General features: G+C 41.4%; 1 protein-coding gene across 1 annotated transcript; it reads right to left on the bottom strand.

The window, feature by feature from the left end:
- Positions 1-1,207: 1,207 nt before the first annotated feature.
- PSMA6 (proteasome 20S subunit alpha 6) lies at positions 1,208-16,628 on the bottom strand. Its single transcript, XM_048485864.1, has 7 exons — positions 16,426-16,628; positions 12,669-12,763; positions 11,137-11,218; positions 8,491-8,646; positions 6,784-6,962; positions 2,532-2,626; positions 1,208-1,415 (listed from the first exon to the last, which is right to left on the bottom strand). The coding sequence occupies exons 1-7, from the start codon at positions 16,499-16,501 to the stop codon at positions 1,358-1,360; spliced, it is 741 nt and encodes a 246-aa protein (XP_048341821.1). The 5' UTR covers positions 16,502-16,628; the 3' UTR covers positions 1,208-1,357.
- Positions 16,629-20,099: the final 3,471 nt, after the last annotated feature.

The following is a 20,099-nucleotide window of genomic DNA, read 5'->3' as shown; positions in this document are numbered from 1 at the left end:
CAAGCTTGTGTATTTTTTATTCAAGTAGCTTTGGGATGACAATTTTGAACTGGTCTGACAATTTAAGATTCCCAGTTTCAAGAAAATTAGGTAATTCCCCAACAACATAGGAAAGGGGTATATAACATTCAGTCATTCTGAAAATGGGGCGAGAGAACAATCATATCAAGCTTGCTTAAAACAAGCTCCCTCAAGCAGCAGATTTGCATCACTTGTCTTTAAAGTAACGTGGGAATCACTTTCAGCTCTGTCAAATCACCTGAGAATAAAAACGCTCCTTTAATAGGCGTAAAGTTTAAAATGCAGCAAGTTTTTGAATCATATAGAATTTTCCCCAGGGTGAATATTCAAAAAATTTTTTGAAGTGAAGATTATAATTGGGAGGAGGACAGTATTAAGCCTTTAATTTAGTTAGCTTCAGTCCCAACAGCAATGGAGAAAGTTCTTGCAGACTAATTGTCGAAGAACACACCTTATATAAATTCATGCACAAGGAACATGCTTTGGGAGAGAAGCAAATGGAGACTTTCCACCACCTAACCAATTCAGTCTCAAATGAGAACTCGCAAAGTTAAATGCAAGCATTTAAAAATGCACCTTTAGTGGTTGTAACACGATATCCAATCTGTGAGCCTCAATAACCAGCCTTCAAAGATTATTTGAAACCCATGTGGTTTGGAGGGGTCATTATTTTTAAGACATTCATGTGCTTCAACAGCACTATAAAGAAGCTGGGGAATTGTTTCTTTTAAGAAAGAATCTGTGAGTACTGATAAAATCAGCACCATGATATCAGAAAGTTCAAAAAGCAATTATCCCCAATCACAGATTTTGTTTCAATACCAATTAGGAGTGTTGAACTAGAACTTGGGGACCAGATTCAAATGCCAACTTATCTATGAAGCACAGCCCTTGAGCCAATCAATTTTATTCAATTTAACCCACCCCACAGGGTTTTTGTCAGGATAAAATGGAGAGACCCACATACAGCTGGAGAAGGGTAGACTTAAAAAATATGACTGAATTATCCACTGGATCATGACTACAAATTAAGCAAATGCAATCCAGGAGGTTCTGTCCAATGTCATTAAAACTGAGAATGGAATCTGCAGTCTCATTTGCAACAACAGAATGGTCATTAAGAATTTGTTGGTTTAAAGATGGCATCCACTTTAAGGTATCTTTGGAGGTATGAGAAAGGACAAAGTTTTCCAAAACTTCTGTTTTATTTGTACAGAGTAAAATACATCAGATAGTGAACATTTCATTTGAAGCCCATAATCCAGAGCCATTAACCCAGTTTGTTTTCACCGAATATTCTGGCCCGAAGTCACAGAATTAGGAATTCTAAATAGAGCTAATCTCTCTCTGCTAGAGCGACAAGGTGTGTGTCAATCTCTGCTTCTGTAAGGATCCTAAAAGAGAGAGAAAACACAAATAAAAGTTTATACCTCAGCTCAAGTATCTGCACAATCAGGAAATCCACTGAACCTTGAACAAAGATGCCTCTTGTCACTGAGACTCATACAGAAAGGATGTGAGACACTCCCCAGTTGGAGAAGGGGTAGCATTACCAGCACACATAAAATCTGGCATCCAACAAGGGCAGCCAAAATTTGATATCCCTATTTCAAAGCCACGACCAGCTCCTTGCTTCTGTATGCAGCAGACACGCATCACAAGCACCCTAATAAAATCATGACTGTCAACTTGGACTCATGATTAAAACCACTGTGAACCTATGAAGATGCCTCATGCATTTGTCTACCACCTAGCTCAGTGTTGTCGATAACATCTGAAATGGCTTTCCAGGCTCTCGGATCTTTCCAAAGCTTCCTACCCTGTAAGTGCTTTACTGGAGATGCCAGGGATTGAATCCGGAACCACAAGGTATGTTCTCAAGGTATGTGTAGATCTGGAGATTACTGAAGAGTGCCTGTTGAAGGTCACAGGTTTGATCCCTGGAACATCCCAGTAAAGGATCTAAGGTAGCAAATGCTGGGGAGAGGATTTTCTCTACACCAGACCCTGCAGCACAAAACATTGAGCTAGTCATACCAATGGTGTGACTCCGAACAAGGCAACTCTATTTGTTTGTACGTTGTTTAAATACTGTATTGATACTTGAAAACTTGCATAGTGCACTAAGTAGCCCTGCCTACTTTGATTTGGCCATTTTCACTTCCTCTAACTCCCTCATCCCCACCATCAGAACAGTAATTGAATGCAAGACTACACAATAGCGCAATTGTGTATAGTTACAAAAGCAATATCTGACACGATAGGACAGATCAAGCCAATTTTTTAGCTGAATCTCATCCAAATCCCTTCCCTTCTACTGCACCAGTTCTACATGGTTTTCATGCATGCAGGTCCCACAGATGCCAGCAAAGCCTTTTTGGGGCAGTCAAAAGAAACCACTCCTTTCTATTTTACCAGTAGAAAAGCTGATTAGGTCTAGCCAGATGAAATTGTGTCTGAACGATGTGAAGAAAAGGCAAGGCTCAAACTACATTCCAGGCACTCTTTACCTGAATTTAGGATTTTCAACTGTGACAACTCCTACTTCTATTTCAGAAGGTTTGAAGTCAATGGACAATACTGTAGAGAGGCAAGTTATTGCTGTCTAGAAACAAAGGTATACAAGAAAAGCATTAGAACGTATGAAGTCACATTTAATGTAAAGATATTTTGCAATTTTACTTTTCTTTCAGTTTTACATTAATCCTGTCCCTGTGATTTTAACAACATATTTTGTTTCTTGTAATTAATGCACGTTCTGTTTTGTTAACCTTTACACCTACCCTGATATTGATTCTTTCAAACATTAATTCATTATCTAAAAATGGAAGGTTCTTGTCTGTCCTCTTTGGGCCAAGAATCGTTCAGGGTTCTCTTAATAGATTAAAAGGGACTTCTGAAAATTATTACCTCAAACCAACATTCCCCTCAATTATAACTATAGGAGCACAAATATAGACTAATAATTTACTCAAACAAATTGTAACAGGTTAATCTTAACCACTCGGATTGGTTTTGATGGGTTTAGCCAATCATATGAATATGATTACATCTACAATTAAAAACATCCAGATAGTTATTCAAACGTATGCAGGCTGTACCATAGCCCCACAACAGCTGGCTGTAATTTTGCAGAAGCAGCAAAAATTCCATTAGGAGTCTTGAATTTTGTAACTATTACATAAAATAAAAATAGGATCTGTAAAGCCAATTTCACACATTCAACATCAGCAGAAACAAATTCCAATAATAAATTAGAAGTTGTTTAACAAGGGAGATGGCTAAACACTCCTGCAAGGCATTGTATGTTAACACTCATCTTTGGCAATACAAAATTCAAGAAGCAAGTATGAACAAGATTAAAGTTCACTATCCCACCAGCATTGCCCAGGAGCCCCATTACACTTGTGAAATGGGGTAAGTCGCAAGTCTCAATTATTTTGGTGTGAATTTGCAGATCAGACACAGAAATGGAAGGGATAACTGCAGATTAATTTTATCTGCATCTGTTGCCAAGTCTTCTCAAGTATCACAGAAACGAAGCCAAGAACATTTTGCAATCACTTCAAGTGGTAACAGAGAAGAATACGATGAAAATTGAACCACCTGCGTAATAAATTTTTAAAACTTTATTTTATAACTTTCTGGAGAAACCACACAACCCTTTACTTAACAAGGATAATATTCCCACCTGAAGGGCTGGGGAGGGGAACCCCTCCCCCACAAAGCAAGTTGGTCAAAAAGTTTTTCTCATTTATCTGCAGATTGCTTTTCTCTCATATTTCAAGACTTAATTTACATTAACATTTCTGTAAAGTATTGCTTTTGTTAACACACTGCTAAACTCATTGCAATGACTGAAGGGCAAGATCAGAAAAGGAGAAGTGGGCTATAATTGCCTTATGATTTCAAGGAAACTGTTAGTTACCTGCAATGCCATCCTACATGACTGCATTATTAAACAAATTATTAAATGTCTAAGGGGGGATATGATTGAAGTCTATAAAATTATGCATGGGGAAGAAAAAGTTTACAGAGAAGAATTTTTTCTCTCTTTCTCACAATGCTAGAACCAGGGGGCATACATTGAAAATGCTGGGGGGAAGAATTAGGACTAATAAAAGGAAACATTTTTTCACGCAATGCGTGATTGGTATTTGGAATATGCTGCCACAGGAGGTGGTGATGGCCACTAACCTGGATAGCTTTAAAAGGGGCTTGGACAGATTTATGGAGAAGTCAATCTATGGCTACCAATCTTGATCCTCCTTGAGATTGCAAATGCCTTAGCAGACCAGGTGCTTGGGAGCAGCAGCAGCAGCAGCAGCAGGCCATTGCTTTCACATCCTGCATGTGAGCTCCCAAAGGCATCTGGTGGGCCACTGCGAGTAGCAGAGTGCTGGACTACATGGACTCTGGTCTGATCCAGCAGGCTCTTACTTATGTTCTTAAATAACTGTTAGAAAACACAGTTTCAGAGTACAGAACATCTTCAAGTATTTGCAAAAGACTGCAAAAATAGTGAGACCTTTAAACACAGCTTCTGGCTTCTTACAAAGCGAAAGAAACAAATGCATTTTTAAAATTACGTATATAAAAACCAGAGCAAATAAACACATGAAAAGATGAAAAGCTTGCTTTTATTTCTGTAAACCTTCATTATCTGAAGTCAAAGATGTTTACAGTCAAAGTTCAGAATAAACATCTCTGGAACACTGGGAATGAACTGCAAACCCTGCCCCCTACGCAGCTTCCCTTTCAATCTCCATTTTAGAAGTCACTAACTTGCCCCAATTTCCAAAACAAGGAAATAGGGATGGTACTTTTCCTCCAAAACAGACCCCTCCTGATCTAGAAAGAAAGAGCTAATCAGAGTTTGCTGATTTGGATGTCACAGCAAAATGTGGCTAGGACTAAAACTACAACATACAATTGTAGGAAAGTGACATCCTTAGCTCATTTTTGATGCTCCAAAGTATGGTCTGAAGTTTATCTGAACTGATCTGTGAAATAAACATTTGCTACGCTATTATTTCCAAGGACATATTTTTATGAGATGGCATAGGATGGGTCTTTCACAGAGGTGGCCTGTCTATCTTCCATAGTACCCCCAGAATTCTACACATCACTACTTAGAAAGAAGTCTGAATCAGTTGGTTCTGGTGGGTTTTCCAGGCTGTGTGACCGTGGTCTGGTGGATCTTGTTCCTAACATTTCGCCTGCATCTATGGCTGGCATCTTCAGAGGTGTATCACAGAGGGAAGTCTGTTACACATATCAGACTTCCCTCTGTGATACACCTTGAAGATGCCAGCCACAGATGCAAGTGAAACATTAGGAACAAGATCCACTAGACCACAGCCACGCAGTCTGGAAAACCCACCAGAACCAGTTGAATCCGGCCTTTAACAATACTCTGAATCAGTTATTCCCAGGTAAGAATGAATTATTCTTCAATCTTCTTCTACAACTATCTTGCAGCCACCTACATGATACAGGTCAACATGTGAGACTCTTCAAAACTATAGCGTGACATGTCTGCTCTGCCAAGCTCTCTCACAAAACAAAGTCCTATTGAGAACATGCAAGCCCCCAGGCCCACCTTTCCTTTCCTGACACTTTTGATTAGTGGAGAGGCCTCTGAGGGAAGAGAAAGGAGGGCATGATTTCAATCCCTTTCCAACTGCAGCCCACTGACTTGTGTGGCTATTATTTTATGTAAGGTCTCATGGACCCAGCAATCAACTGTCCTGGGGCTGAAAGGGACTGTGCTGGGGAGAAAGGAAAACATGAGGAAGCTCTGCAATCTTTATGTGAAGATCCTTGAGTGAATAGATGACAGGATCCAACACACTGCTTGTCCAGTGAGCCAGATATAGATACATGGCTACGATCAGTGTACACTTGGCCTGCCATGCAAGAAAAAGAATGTTGATGATGATTTCAGCATGTTGGCATCTTTGCTTACTAGAACAGCAGTAGCCCAAAAACCATTCAGAAGAACCAACACGTGTTGGTCATCTGCTTGCACATTCAATTCGTTCTAGTGGAGAGTACTTATGATGAAGCAAAACTGCAGTGATGTGCTGCTTAAACCATTAAGAATGACCATCAGAAGTCAGCCCAGAGTGATTCTCAAACTTTTACTGAACAAACGTATGTGACAGCACACAACACTTAAACACCTTTGATCAACAAACTCTGCAAACAAAAGTCACATGAGCCAAGTACACAAACCCATTAAGGAAAGGGAAACCCCACAGCTGGATAACAAGCACACTGCAAAGGAAGAAGGGAAAGCAAAAATTGTTACTGTAGAAGACTTTCATGGCTGGATTCAACTGGTTCTGCCACACAGCCCAGAAAACCCACCAGAACCAAATATTGTTACCATTACTGCACTTTTTGTGAAAAGGATTATTAATAACAGATGCCAGACAGCACGGCATGGTGCTAGAACTAATTAGACCTTGCAGTAAAACTGCAGACACACCAGTTTGGCAAGTTCTTCTTCCCCAAACCCAGGCACATTATAAATTACTCATCTGAATATTCTGTGTCCAGGAAAATGTTCAGGGAAGGTGAGCAAAACAGGAAAAAAGGGCTACTTTCTAGGACTGAGCAAATACTTTTTATAGTAACCTTGTCCATCTTCTACAGCTGATTAAGAACTTTAACAGGCCAGCCCCAGATGTGCAGCCCTGCTGCGGTCATGTGTGTGTGAATTTGTGGCCTAAGTTTGATATGCTTCTGCTGACTTACCTCCACTGTCTGTTCAAATGTCCAGTCCAATTTTTTCTTCACTTTCTTCTCCAGAAAGCTGGTGGATTCTGTCTGTTTGACTCCTGCAGCTGTAGCCTTAAACCCACAGTAGTATCCTGCTGGATCACACTTGTACACCTGAGGGTTGTTCTCTTCGTCAATACCAATCAAAATCATGCCTTTAACGAAGAAGCACATGGTGTTTTTTTCCCAAGAGAAATGACAGTCAAATACTTCAGATGTTTAGGGAGTACTTATTTTTACACCATATACTTTTGCCTTCCTGGGTGTGGGGGCAGAGTTGACTCTACAAAGGGTTTTTGTGTGTGCATATTTTCCATTATTATTATCACAAACAGCAGGGGAATGGCAAAAGCCATCTTTTGTCAGCACAACACAGGCCATTTGATAATGCATGGTTGAGCCTGAACACAACATCTGCTTCTTAGGAATTATACGCTTTGTCCATTTTTCTAGACCTCAATTTCATACTGTCAATTCCAAAAGCAAAATAATTCTCCATTTTTAAAACAGTTTGTATACTCCTTTCATAAAAAGCCAACGTTCAGATTTCAGACAGATGAAACCAAAAGAACATTTGAAAACAATGCCTAGTATTTCAATTATATATAAATCCGAAGCAAATTCTTTTTAGTTCAACAGGACTTTCTTCCAAGAAATGCTGCTTTCTTCTATAGCTTTCTTCTATAGCACATCTTGAAAACTTAAAAGCAGATATCAAATTCTTGGAACACTTGTAGATCTACCCCCCAACAACACACAGAGGCCATTCTTAACATTAAGTTTTTCTCATCATTCAAAGTTTAGGAATAACCATGTGTTTCAGCCTCAGTCCACGGCAGGACATGCTTGCCTTCTTCCATGCACAGAGGAAGCACAGTGAAATATGTCTGAGCTTGAGATGCCTTGAATCAAGCTTCAATTCACTGCAATAACTGAATACAAGTACCTTACCTTTCCCACGGAATAACCTGATTCATACCATCTTTGTACCACCCTAATATGTACCCCAAAGAGCATTATTCTCAGCAAATAACAATTTACTGGCAATTGCTGACCCCAAAAATGTCTGGCAACCCTCAACCAGAACCAAACCTTTTGGACTGTGGCCCTGGCCTGGTGAAATGCTCTATCTCATGAGACCAAGGCTCTGCAAGATCTATCCCAGTACTGCAGGCCCTGAAAGACAGAGATGTTCCACCAGGCCTATGGTCAAGGGCAGCAACAGTTTTATCAGCTGGACTTCCTGCATCCCCTTCTCCTTTGATGTTTTTGGGTTCATTTTAATACGGATGTAGGGGTAGGGTATTTAGTTTTAGACGGTTCAACCTTTTGTAGAACAGTATTTTAAGGCACCTGGAATTTATTGGAATTGATGTATGAGGCGCTCTGAGCCTGTTGCAACAGGGGAGAGAGGGTTAGAAATAAACAACGTTTTCACTTACATTCGGTGTGCAGTGGGAGGAAGGAGGCAAACACATGACTTCAGCAATAAGCTGTGCCAGTGCCAGTCACAGGAAAGTCTGAATGCAGTCCTTGTATTTATTTATTTTATTAAATGTATTTATTCATTTTATTTTATTACATTTATAGACCGCCCTTCCCTGATGAGGCTTCTGTAGTAAGTATGCACAGCAGCCCTAGCTTCCCAGTATGTTTTAGTATAGTATATTTTACTATACTTACAGCAACCAAGAGGCCTCATTTCCGCATTCTGCGTGTAGACCTGAGAAATATCTGCGATCCTTTTACACAGCATATCCACTGGAATATCATAGTTGTACTTGTATTTCCAGTTGGCAGCCTCATAGCGAGCTCTCTGCACCTGGGACCTGCTGTCAGCTGACGCCAAGGAAAGGAATTGATTAACTTCCATGCTTTGTCCAACAAACACATTTTAAAAAGAATCTTAGTTAAATGTACATATAAAAGCAGCAGAGCAGATTGCAGTAAGAACATTCCCACACCCATTACAATTCATGAATCTGTGCAATTAATACATCTGTATCCCACTCTTTCCTCGCAAAGAGACTCAAGGCAATCTGTCTGGGGATACCAGCTGACTTTCTGACACAGGAACTAGAAGGAATCTGGCCAGTTTAATTCCAGAGATTGAAATACATCCAGCATCTGGATGTTAGGAAAGGTTAGGAAAGGCAGCACCCAGTCCAAAAGAAAGCCACCATGGTTAACAAGAGAGGTTGAGGAAATTATCAGAAAAAAGAAAATGTCTTTTAGAAAATGGAAGTCCAGTTTGACTGATGAAGAATATGAGAGGGAACACAAATGGTGGCAAAAGAGAAGCAAGTTAGCTGTAAGGGAGGCAAAAAAGGATTATGAGGAACACATGGCTGCGAACATCAAGACCAGCAACAAACAGTTCTTCAAGTATATCAAAAGTAGGAAGCCAGCTAGGGAAGCGGTAGGCCCGTTAGATGACATAGGGTGTGCTAAACGATGACAGGGAGATTGCAGAGAAGCTGAATGAATTCTTTGCATCTGCCTTCACCCAAGAGGAGGTGAGGAAAATTCCTGCACCTGAACCATGCTTCTTGGAAGGCGAATCCGAGGAACTAGCGAAGATAGTGGTAGACAAGGAAGAAGTTCTGGCAGCCATTGATAAACTAAATGCTACCAAATCCCCTGGCCCAGATCGCATTCACCCAAGAGTTCTTAAAGAGCTCAAGCATGAAATTGCTGATGATCTCACTTTAATATGCAACTTATCCCTGAAATCAGGCTCTATCCCTGAAGACTGGAACATGGCCAATGTCACACCAATTTTTAAGAAAGGATCTAGGGGGGCCCCGGGAAATTACAGGCCACTCAGTTTGACATCTGTTCCTGGTAAATTAGTAGAATCTATCATTAAAGATAAAATTATTAAACATGTAGAAAAGAAAGACCTGCTGAGAAAGAGGCAAATCCTGTCTTACAAACTTACTAGAGTTCTTTGAAGGTGTAAACAGGCATGTGGATAAGGGGGAACCAGTGGACATTGTCTACTTGGATTTCCAAAAGGCTTTTGACAAAGTTCCTCACCAGAGACTATTGAGAAAACTCAGCAATCAAGGAATAAGAGGGGAAGTCCTCCTATGGATTAAAAACTGGTTGAGAAACAGGAAGCAAAGGGTGGGTGTAAATGGGAAGTTCTCACAATGGAGAGATGTAGGGAGTGGTGTCCCCCAAGGATCCGTTTTGGGACCAGTGCTCTTTAACTTATTCATAAACGACCTGGAAGTAGGGGTGGGCAGTGTGGTGGCCAAGTTTGCAGATGATACCAAATTATGTAGGGTGGTGAGAACTGCTAAAGATTGTGAAGAGCGCCAAGCGGACCTTGATAAATTAGGTGAGTGGGCTAAGAAATGGCAAATGCAGTTCAATGTAGCAAAATGTAAAGTGATGCACATAGGGGCAAAAAATCCAAACTTCACATACAAGCTACAATGGTCAGAGCTATCAGTCACAGACCAGGAAAGGGATTTGGGCGTCTTAGTTGATAGTTCCATGGGAATGTCAACTCAATGCATGGCAGCTGTGAAAAAGGCAAACTCTATGCTGGGGATCATTAGAAAAGGAATTGATAATAAAACTGCAAAGATTGTCATGCCCTTATATAAAGCAGTGGTGCGACCGCACTTGGAGTACTCTGTCCAGTTCTGGTCGCCACATCTCAAAAAGGATATTGAGGAGATAGAAAAAGTGCAGAGAAGGGTAACAAGGATGATTGAGGGACTGGAGAACCTTCCCTATGAGGAGAGGCTGCAGCGTTTGGGACTCTTTAGTTTGGAGAGGAGGGGGGATATGATTGAAGTCTATAAAATTATGCATGGGGTAGAAAATGGTGACAGAGAGAATTTTTCTCTCTTTCTCACAATACTAGAACCAGGAGGCATTCATTGAAAATGCTGGGGGGGAGGAATTAGGACTAATAAAAGGAAACACTTCTTCACGCAACGTGTGATTGGTGTTTGGAATATGCTGCCACAGGAGGTGGTGATGGCCACTAACCTGGATAGCTTTAAAAGGGGCTTGGACAGATTTATGGAGGAGAAGTCGATTCATGGCTACCAATCTTGATCCTCTTTGATCTGAGATTGCAAATGCCTTAACAGACCAGGTGCCATTGCGTTCACATCCTGCATGTGAGCTCCCAAAGGCACCTGGTGGGCCACTGCGAGTAGCAGAGAGCTGGACTAGATGGACTCTGGTCTGATCCAGCTGGCTTGTTCTTATGTTCTTATCTCTGGACCATCCCTTTATCCATCACATAGTTTAGGAATATGAAAACATTTTATCATTTTTGTAATCGGTGTAAGTGATTTTTAGTACCTGTCATGCCTGTCATTACACATCCAATATTTTCAGTTATTCTGAATAAGTGAGTTACTGTGCCAGAATCCAGTAGCTTGTCCTAAGGGATGAAGCAGAAAAATAATTTTAAACAGTGCAGAATTTTGGAACGCACTCTTCGTTAGTCTTCACTGGCAGACCCACTAACAGAGTTTGCTTTCTTCATTATGTAAATACCAGCTATTCCAGTAACCAAAAATAACCAATATCAGAATTCTTAGGTTAAAACCAGCAGAAGATCTGCTAGAGCTTTGAGCAACCAGAAATATACTAACAAAATCATGCCACCAGGTTATTGTAGCCCAACTTGATTAATTCCTATGCAAGATATTGTTCAAGTAATTACTTGAAAAAAGGAATTAAAAGGTATTGCAGTGTATCTGGCACTATTACTTGACATGCATAATTGAGCCAAGTTTGTATTACTGTCACACATCAAGCGTTCCAATCAATTTGGAGAACAAGGAAGGAGGGAGAGAACAATTATAATCGAAACTTGGGACAGAGGTGTATGGGGCGGGGGGAGGAGGGGAATGGCGCCCAGAGACAACTCCTTTTCCGGGTGTCCCTCAGCCCTGGCCCTACCCCCTGCACTTGGAGGCATGGCTCAGGGGCATGGCCCTGCCCCCAGCCCCCCTGCCTCTGTGCAGGCCAGCTTTTGAAAAGTTAGCCTGCACAGAGGCGGGGGGCTGGAGGTGGGGCCATGGGAGGCGGAGCCACACCCCGAGCTGCGCCTCTGGTCTCCATGCAGGGAAGCCGGCGTTTGAAAGTTTTTGAAAGCCAGTCTGCATGGAGGCTGGGGGGGGGGGGGGCACACACCCGGGCACAGGGAGGCAGGGGCACACCGCCAAGCCATGCCCCCAGCTGTGCAGAAAAGCCAGCTCTCGAAAGCCGGCCTGCACAGAGGTCAACGGAAGTGGGGCTTGGTGGTGGCGGGTGGCCCAGGCGGGTGCTGTGGCCATTCACCGCCGAGTCCCAACCCACTGCAAGCCAGCGCCTGGGGGACGGGGGCTTGGTGGTGTGTGGCTGGGGCACATGCTGTGTATGGTCACATTAGGGGGCGTCTGGCGCCCCCCCACAAGTCCAAAAGGCGTGCACCCAGGGACATGGGTGTCCCCATGTCCCTAGGGTGATACACACCTGGCTTGGGGAGATTTGCTTTTTTCCTATCCTCAGCTCAGCCCCTGCAGAACCATGTTCCTGTTAATCCACAATGGTTTTGAAACACTGGGAATCAATTTTCCTGGGGTTGAAAAGAACTACTGGAAATTGGAGAAAGATTCACAATTCTTGCAACACAGAGATGACTTGGTCTAACTCAGTGCCTAAAAAGCTTCTGTATACTTCCATCTATGTTTTTCCAGAACTTATTCTTATGAATTTCAACAAGCTCTATTTATTTCCCTAGCAAAAGCTCAGAACACTGAATAATCAAGATTACTGCAAAGTAGAAATCAGGAAATCAGAATAGAAATCAGTATTACAGATATTGCCAAAATATTGCTACTTACAGGTACTTTCTTCTGTGTGACAACAACTGCGCAGTCCTTCCCACGCACTGCTACTGATGTAAGGCCACCCTGGTTGATGGCCTTAAATGCATACTCTAAATGGTACATTGAAAACAGTTACTGGTTTGCAATTAAGGCTATGGTAACAGTAATAGCTACAAACTCTCTGGTGCAAACTGGCACAAAAAACTGATTGAAGCATGTACAATACTTGAAGAACTACAGTATTACACAACACAAAAGCAGTGCTTAAAAAAGCAAATTCTCTCCCACTGATTTCTCTGATAAAACATTTATGACAACCCGACCATCATTTTCACTTTTCCCATATGTTAATAGTTTATTTGCAAGTTCAGCAGTAATTAATTGCCTTTGAAAAATTCAATAGACTGACATATTGTTACTCTTCTTACCATAATTTCAGATCAGTTGGATATAAATGTTGATTTAAACTTATATTCCGCTGTACACGTCTTATTTATGAATTTATTTTTATTTACAATGTTTATAGTTGGCCTTTCTCACTGGGACTCAATGAAGATTACACAGAGTGAGTCAGTACAATCAACAAGATGAGACATTCAATAAGCTATGAAAAACTATTAAGGTTTTAGAAGTGTGGAACCAACCAGAAATCTAAAAAATGGAATTGCAGCAAAGCACAAGTATTAACACAACACATTAAACAATGCAAAAGGTGGTGTAGTGGTTAAGAATGGCAGACTCTAATAAGGAGAATGGCATTCAATTCCCCACTCCATGCTGAGGCAGGCAATGGCAAGCCACCTCTGAATGTCTCTTGTCTTGAAAACCCTATGGGGTCAACCTGAGTCAGCTGTGATTTGACAGCATTTTACACAGCCAGGATTCTACTTACAGAAAGCTATGTACAATAGTATAGACCCCAGTTTTTAATAATCTATTCAACATAATAAATACTTCCTATAGTGCAACCCTATTACGTGTGTAGTAAAACTGTCTTGATTAATTCAGTTTTGCATAATTTACAAAAAGTTATGAGAGTGGGGGTCTTTCAGGCCTCCTCAAATAGGTCATTCCGTAAGGTGGAGCAAAAACAGAAGCAGCATGTGTATGGGCAGTTGTTGATTTTGCCCATTTTCAGGTTGGGACCCATAGAAGGCCCTGTTCAGACGAGTCAAGTTGTCTTGGCAGAGTTGAGGGGGAGAGGCCATCCCACAGACAAGAGTGAATAAGGCCGTGAAGAGCCAGTGTCTAATGGTAACTGAGCCTGGTAACTAATGGGCAGCCAAGCAGTGATTGCAGAATGAGAATGAGCACACTCTGTCTAGCTCCTGATAACAGCGGAGCCATAATATTCTGCACCAACTGGAGTTTCTGGTCTGATTTTAAGGGGAGACAACTGTATAGTGCATTATGATAGTCTAGTCTCAAAATTACTGTGGTAAGGATCCAGATGGTCATATCAGCCAAGAAATTATCATATAGACTAGGGGGAGTTGAAAGAAAGCACGTTTTGTAGCTGAATTAACTTGCTTTTCCAGAAGTGATGTTGGAACCAGCATAACCCTCTCCCCCAATGATATTGGAACCAAAGGCTTTTGCCTGAATTAGAAAGGGTCAGTTGAACTCCATCAAAAGTGGGCCTTCTCAGGGTTCAGTCTGAATTTGTTTATTCTCAGCCAGTTAACCATGGCAGCCAGGCAGCAATTCAAGATATCTACTGCATCACCAGATTTTTGCAAAAGGATACATAGAGCTGGATATCATCAGCATATTGATAACAACCAACCCCCAAACTATGAATGCTTTGCCCCAAGGGCTTTACACAGAGATTAAAAGCATGGCAGATAATAGCTACTCCCTATTGAAATACACAGGATACACCTCACATTAAGGATAGCTGGTTTCCCACAGCAGCCCTCTGAGTCTGATCCATAAGGAATTATCTGAACCAGTTCCAAGCACATCCCAATACCTACCTCTGTCTCCAAGCACCTCAACAAAATAGCATGACCTGCTGCATCAAAGGCTGCATAACAGCATTAAGGAAGCATGGTCTTTGTCTACACTCAGATGGAGATTATCATTTTTTCTTCAAAGATGATACATATGTAAGCATTTAAAGTGTAATTGTAAACCAATGTCATATCAGGGTTGAAACAAATTACTACTAAAGAAGTATTTTATCCTATTTTATCCTAAGTCTTGTGTTTTTTTAAAACCCAGGTAAAAGATAATTGTTTAAATCTAACTACAGGCACACAGATTGGATTATTTTGTTAAAAGAGTATACTAAGGAATCATTTGGTGCCACACCAAGGCAAAGCTTGAGAACAATCCAAAATTTCCTTTGTACCCACATCAAATTTTAATGCACTTGGACATTTCTAACTTTACTTCAAAAGTTATACATGTAACATAAGTTATATGTATAAACAGGCACACTTTACAGCATGACATACAGATCACAATGGGTGGCTGTGTTAGTCTGTAGCACTACAAAAGAGCAAGAGTCCACCTAACAAAACTTCTGGCAGGGTATGAGCCTTGTGAGTCACAGGTTAGTCCATCTGAGGAAAGCATTCTGAAGGTGCCATCCTGAAAATGACTAACAGTCACTATACCCCGAAAATTCTCTGTGGTCACTCCTGCGTTGTGGAATGACCTCTTGATGAGACCAGAAATTGTTCAAGTAAGCACTTTTATAAAGGAAACAGAATGAAAGCAGAAAGGGGAAATATTCAGTAAAAATATTTTTATTGGATTATTCTACTCTTTTTTTGTTCAAAGTTCTCCAATTCTGTTTTAATGCACAGTTTGTGGTATGTGTTACACTGGTCTTGAATGCATTGTTTTCCACTTCTGTAATCTGCCTTGAGATTCACAAAAAAAGTGAAATATAATAAATAGTCTCAAACTTCTTACATTGGGGAAAAGATAAATATAGGCAACATTCTCAGATAACTGGGAATATTACTATTAAACTTAGGTAAAAAAATAAAAGGAAAAAGCCTACAATAGTAGTGCCTTGAAAAAGAACATTTTCTTCACCTAAGAATATGTTAAGACTGCACCATCCATATCTGATTGTCAAACATGACAGAATACTTAGATGATCTATACTAATCAGCTGTGTTTAAGAAACCATTACACTAACTCCTAAGGTTATGCTACTTGTTTGTTTGAAACTGTGCCAGTGTGTGGCATGTCATGATTTGCTTTCAACTGTTTACCCCACTGTTAACCCTTGTGTCCCGATTATATATCTGCACCAAACAAAACAATCTGATACAAAGGAAGGACAAAGATCCTGCGGCTTTAACAGTAGTGTGGAATGCCAGACGGTGCAACTTAGAATGAAAACACTAGCAACTCTTGAGAGAGAAGACCCTTCTTCTTCTCCTTTGCATTTACTAGAGCATGAGAGCACCACCCAACAGAGATGGATCTGTTTCAGTTTCGCTTTTGAGACTGGCTCCCGCTGCGCCTTAAGTTGCAGATTTTATTATGTTTTTACAACAGAGGCATCTTACTTGCACCCATGGCGCATACGGTTTCTCTCCACAGAAATATATATTTGTTGGGATGTATCTTACATTCTGCCTGTCCAGAAATGGAACAGCACCTGCCTATTAGCAATGCCATGTTATTTCCCAAAGCCACAGACAAGCAGAAGCAGTTGTTCCTATTGCTAGGCATCCCCCCCTCTCCCTTCATTCATTACCAAACACAGGGGCCCTGCATCATGACTGGGCGGTTCTTACCAGACACTCACCTACTTGGTAGAGGCGCCCCTCCGGGGAAAAAATAGTGATATGCCGGTCAAAGCCGGCACTGGAACCTCGGGACATCGTAACACAGAAAAAGGGGGACAGAAACAGAAGCTGTCCGCAGACACGGCGTGCAATGCCCACCGCCAGCAACCGAACGGTGGACAACGGAGAAATACTTCCGGGGCCACATACTCTCACGCAGGCGCAGTTGTGAATTATCTTCTTAAAACGCGAGTGTCGCAGCTTCGCTTCCTACTTTCTTCACTCCTTAGTCATTGCGTAGAATGCGCAGGCGCAAAAAGACACCACGAACCTGCGTACTATACGTATAGAAGCGGTTGCTTCCTGAGCATGCGCATCGTCGATGGGATTGGTTTCTAGGTTCCTAAAGCTTGAGGCTAGTGCATCAGGGTTATGTGAATAGCCCGTGTTCTGCCAAGCGTCAGAAGCGTACAGGACGCAAAGTGATTGTTTTAACATTGTGTAAGATTGACAGTTATACACAAATAAATCTGTTATTCTTTCTGGAATTTCTTTCGTCAGCCAAAATATGATCAGAGCATGCAGGTTCTGTGTTTTGTCCCCTCCTTTGTGCGGGCACGGGCATCTTTTTATTGGCAACAATAAACAGAAATTTAAGATGCTCAGATTTCGGTGCTTTGTCCTCATAGCCGGAAAAATACGAGGATGTGCAAGATCCACGGCTAGCAAAGAGCCGGCAGAAAAGAGGACGACAGCTATCCCTTTGCCCCTATAGTGGTACGATTGTCCAGAATCCCAACACTCAATAGCTTCTATCTGTCCTTCCTCATCGGCTATTTTGGAATTGCATATCTGAGAAAGCAAAACTGCAGTTTGAGTGTATGGGAGAAAATGATTCCTTATGGAGCAACATTTGCCTATGTTTCTGTGTTGTTTTCCAGCATCATTTAGTGTTTTAATTAGATGAGTGGTCACCCCAGTACCTTTATTTTCCTTTTAGGAATCCTCCTATGTGATGTGCTGAATTTAAAGTTTGTTCACCATCCAAGGAAAGAGGAAGCACTTTGACCGCTTAGGTGCTTAGGAAGTACATTTTGTCCTTGGCAGGCACACACAAGCTACAGACTGGGACTTTCCCTGGTCCATCACCCCAGGTGCCTGTTGCCATTTACTTTGTAACCAAAATGTTATAAAGTAAATGGCAACAGGCACCTAGGATGATGGACCCCGCCCCACGTTATAATCCCATAAAACAGTGGTTCTCAATCTTCCTAATGCTGCGACCCTTTAATACAGTTCCTCATGTTGTGGTGACCCCCAACCCGAACATTTATCCATTTTATAGATGGAGAACACTGATGCAGAGAGTCTTAGGCGACCCCTGTGAAAGGTCGTTCGACCCCCAAAGGGGTTCCGACCCCTAGGTTGAGAACCACTGCCATAAAATAAGACATCAGAAACCAACAGTCCCGTCTGAAAAGGAAGCAACCATGTCAATCTGCTATAGCAAAACACTAGTCTTATTGTCAAAATTGAAACACTAATTTATTGTGCCATATTTTTTGTGAGCTATAGCTCTAATTTGTCTGATGCATGAAGGGTTACATCGCATATCATATTTATTACACAAGCAGTAACAGTAGCAGCAATATATACTGTTTTGGCCTAAGCAGGAACAGTAGAAAGCTGCTATTTATTTGAAAACTAATGAGTGAAACAGCCTTAAGACTACAGTCTTGGGCACATTTAGCGTGAAACAAGCCCTTTCAATTCACTGGAAAGCTTACTTCTGATTAAGCATGCTGTCACCAACCCTTCACCCTAGCGGGCTCAGGCAGCCTCCTAACTATGGCCCTTTGCACACGGGCCAATTAAACCAGGATAAACCCGTTTCTAAAAACCAGGTTGGGGAGAACTTTGCATGGATCCTGATCCTAATGCAGATCTGTTTTGAGTTCTCCACTGGAACCTGGATTTTTCAAGAATCGCGTTATGTGCAATTCTTTTGTTTTAACACGGCTGAGAGCCGTGGCCGAGCGAATGGTCGCGGTTGTGAGCCGCGTGAAAACGTGATTCTCAAAAAACCCTTCCTTTTTCTTTCTGTGGAAGAAAATCAAAGCTGAGGATGATGCCAGCTCTTGTTTGAATGAACTGACCTCTTTGTCAGCATATTTGTTCTCACAGAGTTACTTTAGGGTGCATACAAATATATTTACAGACAAGGATTAATGCACCTTTAAAGAACTGAGCTTCCCTTAGTCCTCACTCCTCAAATGACACCCACCCACACCCCCACTCTATCACTATGAATCCAGCATTGATTTCATCAGATCTCAGACTTAAGCAGGATTGACCCGGGTATTTTGATGGGAGTCCCTACGGAATAGTAGGGTAGTCAGGCAACGGCAAACCACTTCTGAACATCTCTTGCTTTGAAAACCACACCAGCGGTTGCCATAAGTCAGATATGACTTGACGGCAAAAGAGGTGTGTGTTAAAATTACTTTTTCTAAGTGTCATCTATGTTCACCTGACTGTTTATTAAGCTGTTTTAAAATAAAATGCCACATCTGTGTTCTAAAACTTTAAATCTACGGAGTTTTTAAAATTGCTTTTAATTAAATGAAAACAGATCCAGCATTTAGATGTAACATACATGTGTTATGGGGGAGAATAATCATTACTATATTATAGGGTTGCCAGATCCCCCTGGCCACCAGTGGGGGGGTGGGGGTTAGGGTTGCCAGATCCTAATAGGGAAATTGCATATCTGAGAAAGCAAAACTGCAGTTTGAGTGTATGGGAGAAAATGATTCCTTATGGAGCAACATTTGCCTATGTTTCTGTGTTGTTTTCCAGCATCATTTAGTGTTTTAATTAGATGAGTGGTCACCCCAGTACCTTTATTTGGGGGAAGAACCTGGGGAGGACAGTGACTTCAGTGGGGTACATTTCAGAATCAACCCCCAAAGCATCCATTTTCTGCAGGAGAACTGATCTCTGTAGTCTGAAGATGAGATATAATTTCAGTTGATTCCCAGATCCCACCTGGAGTTTGGTATCCCTAAGTATATACATAATCTTCTGATGATTTTCCATATGATGAACCATTTGTTTCCCAATATGTATACTTCTTAAGGGTTTTATAGTAAGCTGTCAGTCTAATAATAAAAAAAATCCATGTCATTTAATTTTGTTAACTGTCACAAATCAGTGCTGGGCATAAAGGAAAATCGGGTTCCCTGTTATATAATAATAATAGCCATTGCGTTGGGAGACTGCAATGGGGACGAGAAATCACCCCCTCCTTACTCTTCTATAAGTGGATTTCCCATTCAGGAGGGAGGCAGGAGGGGAGCTTTTGGTCATACCTCACCACAGCCTCCTGACCTGCATGACTATTAGTCCACAAAGGTACTGCAACCTGAGGAATAAACTTTCACAGGATTGGAAATGGCTGCTGGAGAAAGAGGAAAAGCTGGGAAGATCAATAACTGTCAGTCCCTTCCACTGATGGATCATGCAATCCAACACAAAAGTCTTTCGTATAGAACAGCCTGTGGGGAATAACAGTTAATGTGTTGGACCAGGAGCTACTGGTAAGTGATCTGCTTTCAAATCTCCCTTCTGCCCTGAAGTTTGCTCAGTGACTTTAAGTCAATCTTTCAGCTGAAACTACCTCATAGGCTTGTTA

The sequence above is a fragment of the Sphaerodactylus townsendi genome, linkage group LG02 (genome assembly GCF_021028975.2).
Source record: "Sphaerodactylus townsendi isolate TG3544 linkage group LG02, MPM_Stown_v2.3, whole genome shotgun sequence".
Lineage (NCBI taxonomy): Eukaryota > Metazoa > Chordata > Lepidosauria > Squamata > Sphaerodactylidae > Sphaerodactylus > Sphaerodactylus townsendi.
Note: the sequence above shows the minus strand (reverse complement) of the source record. Positions and strands in the feature narration are given on the sequence as shown.

What these genes read in the sequence shown, in the direction of transcription:
- PSMA6 (XM_048485864.1), bottom strand. Translation starts at nt 16,501, where the DNA reads ATGTCCCGAGGTTCCAGTGCCGGCTTTGACCGGCATATCACTATTTTT. An exon ending in GGGGCGCCTCTACCAAGTAG is followed by an intron (nt 12,764 to 16,425) that starts GTGAGTGTCTGG and finishes TGTACCATTTAG; the next exon opens with AGTATGCATTTAAGGCCATC. An exon ending in TCACACAGAAGAAAGTACCT is followed by an intron (nt 11,219 to 12,668) that starts GTAAGTAGCAAT and finishes TTCATCCCTTAG; the next exon opens with GACAAGCTACTGGATTCTGG.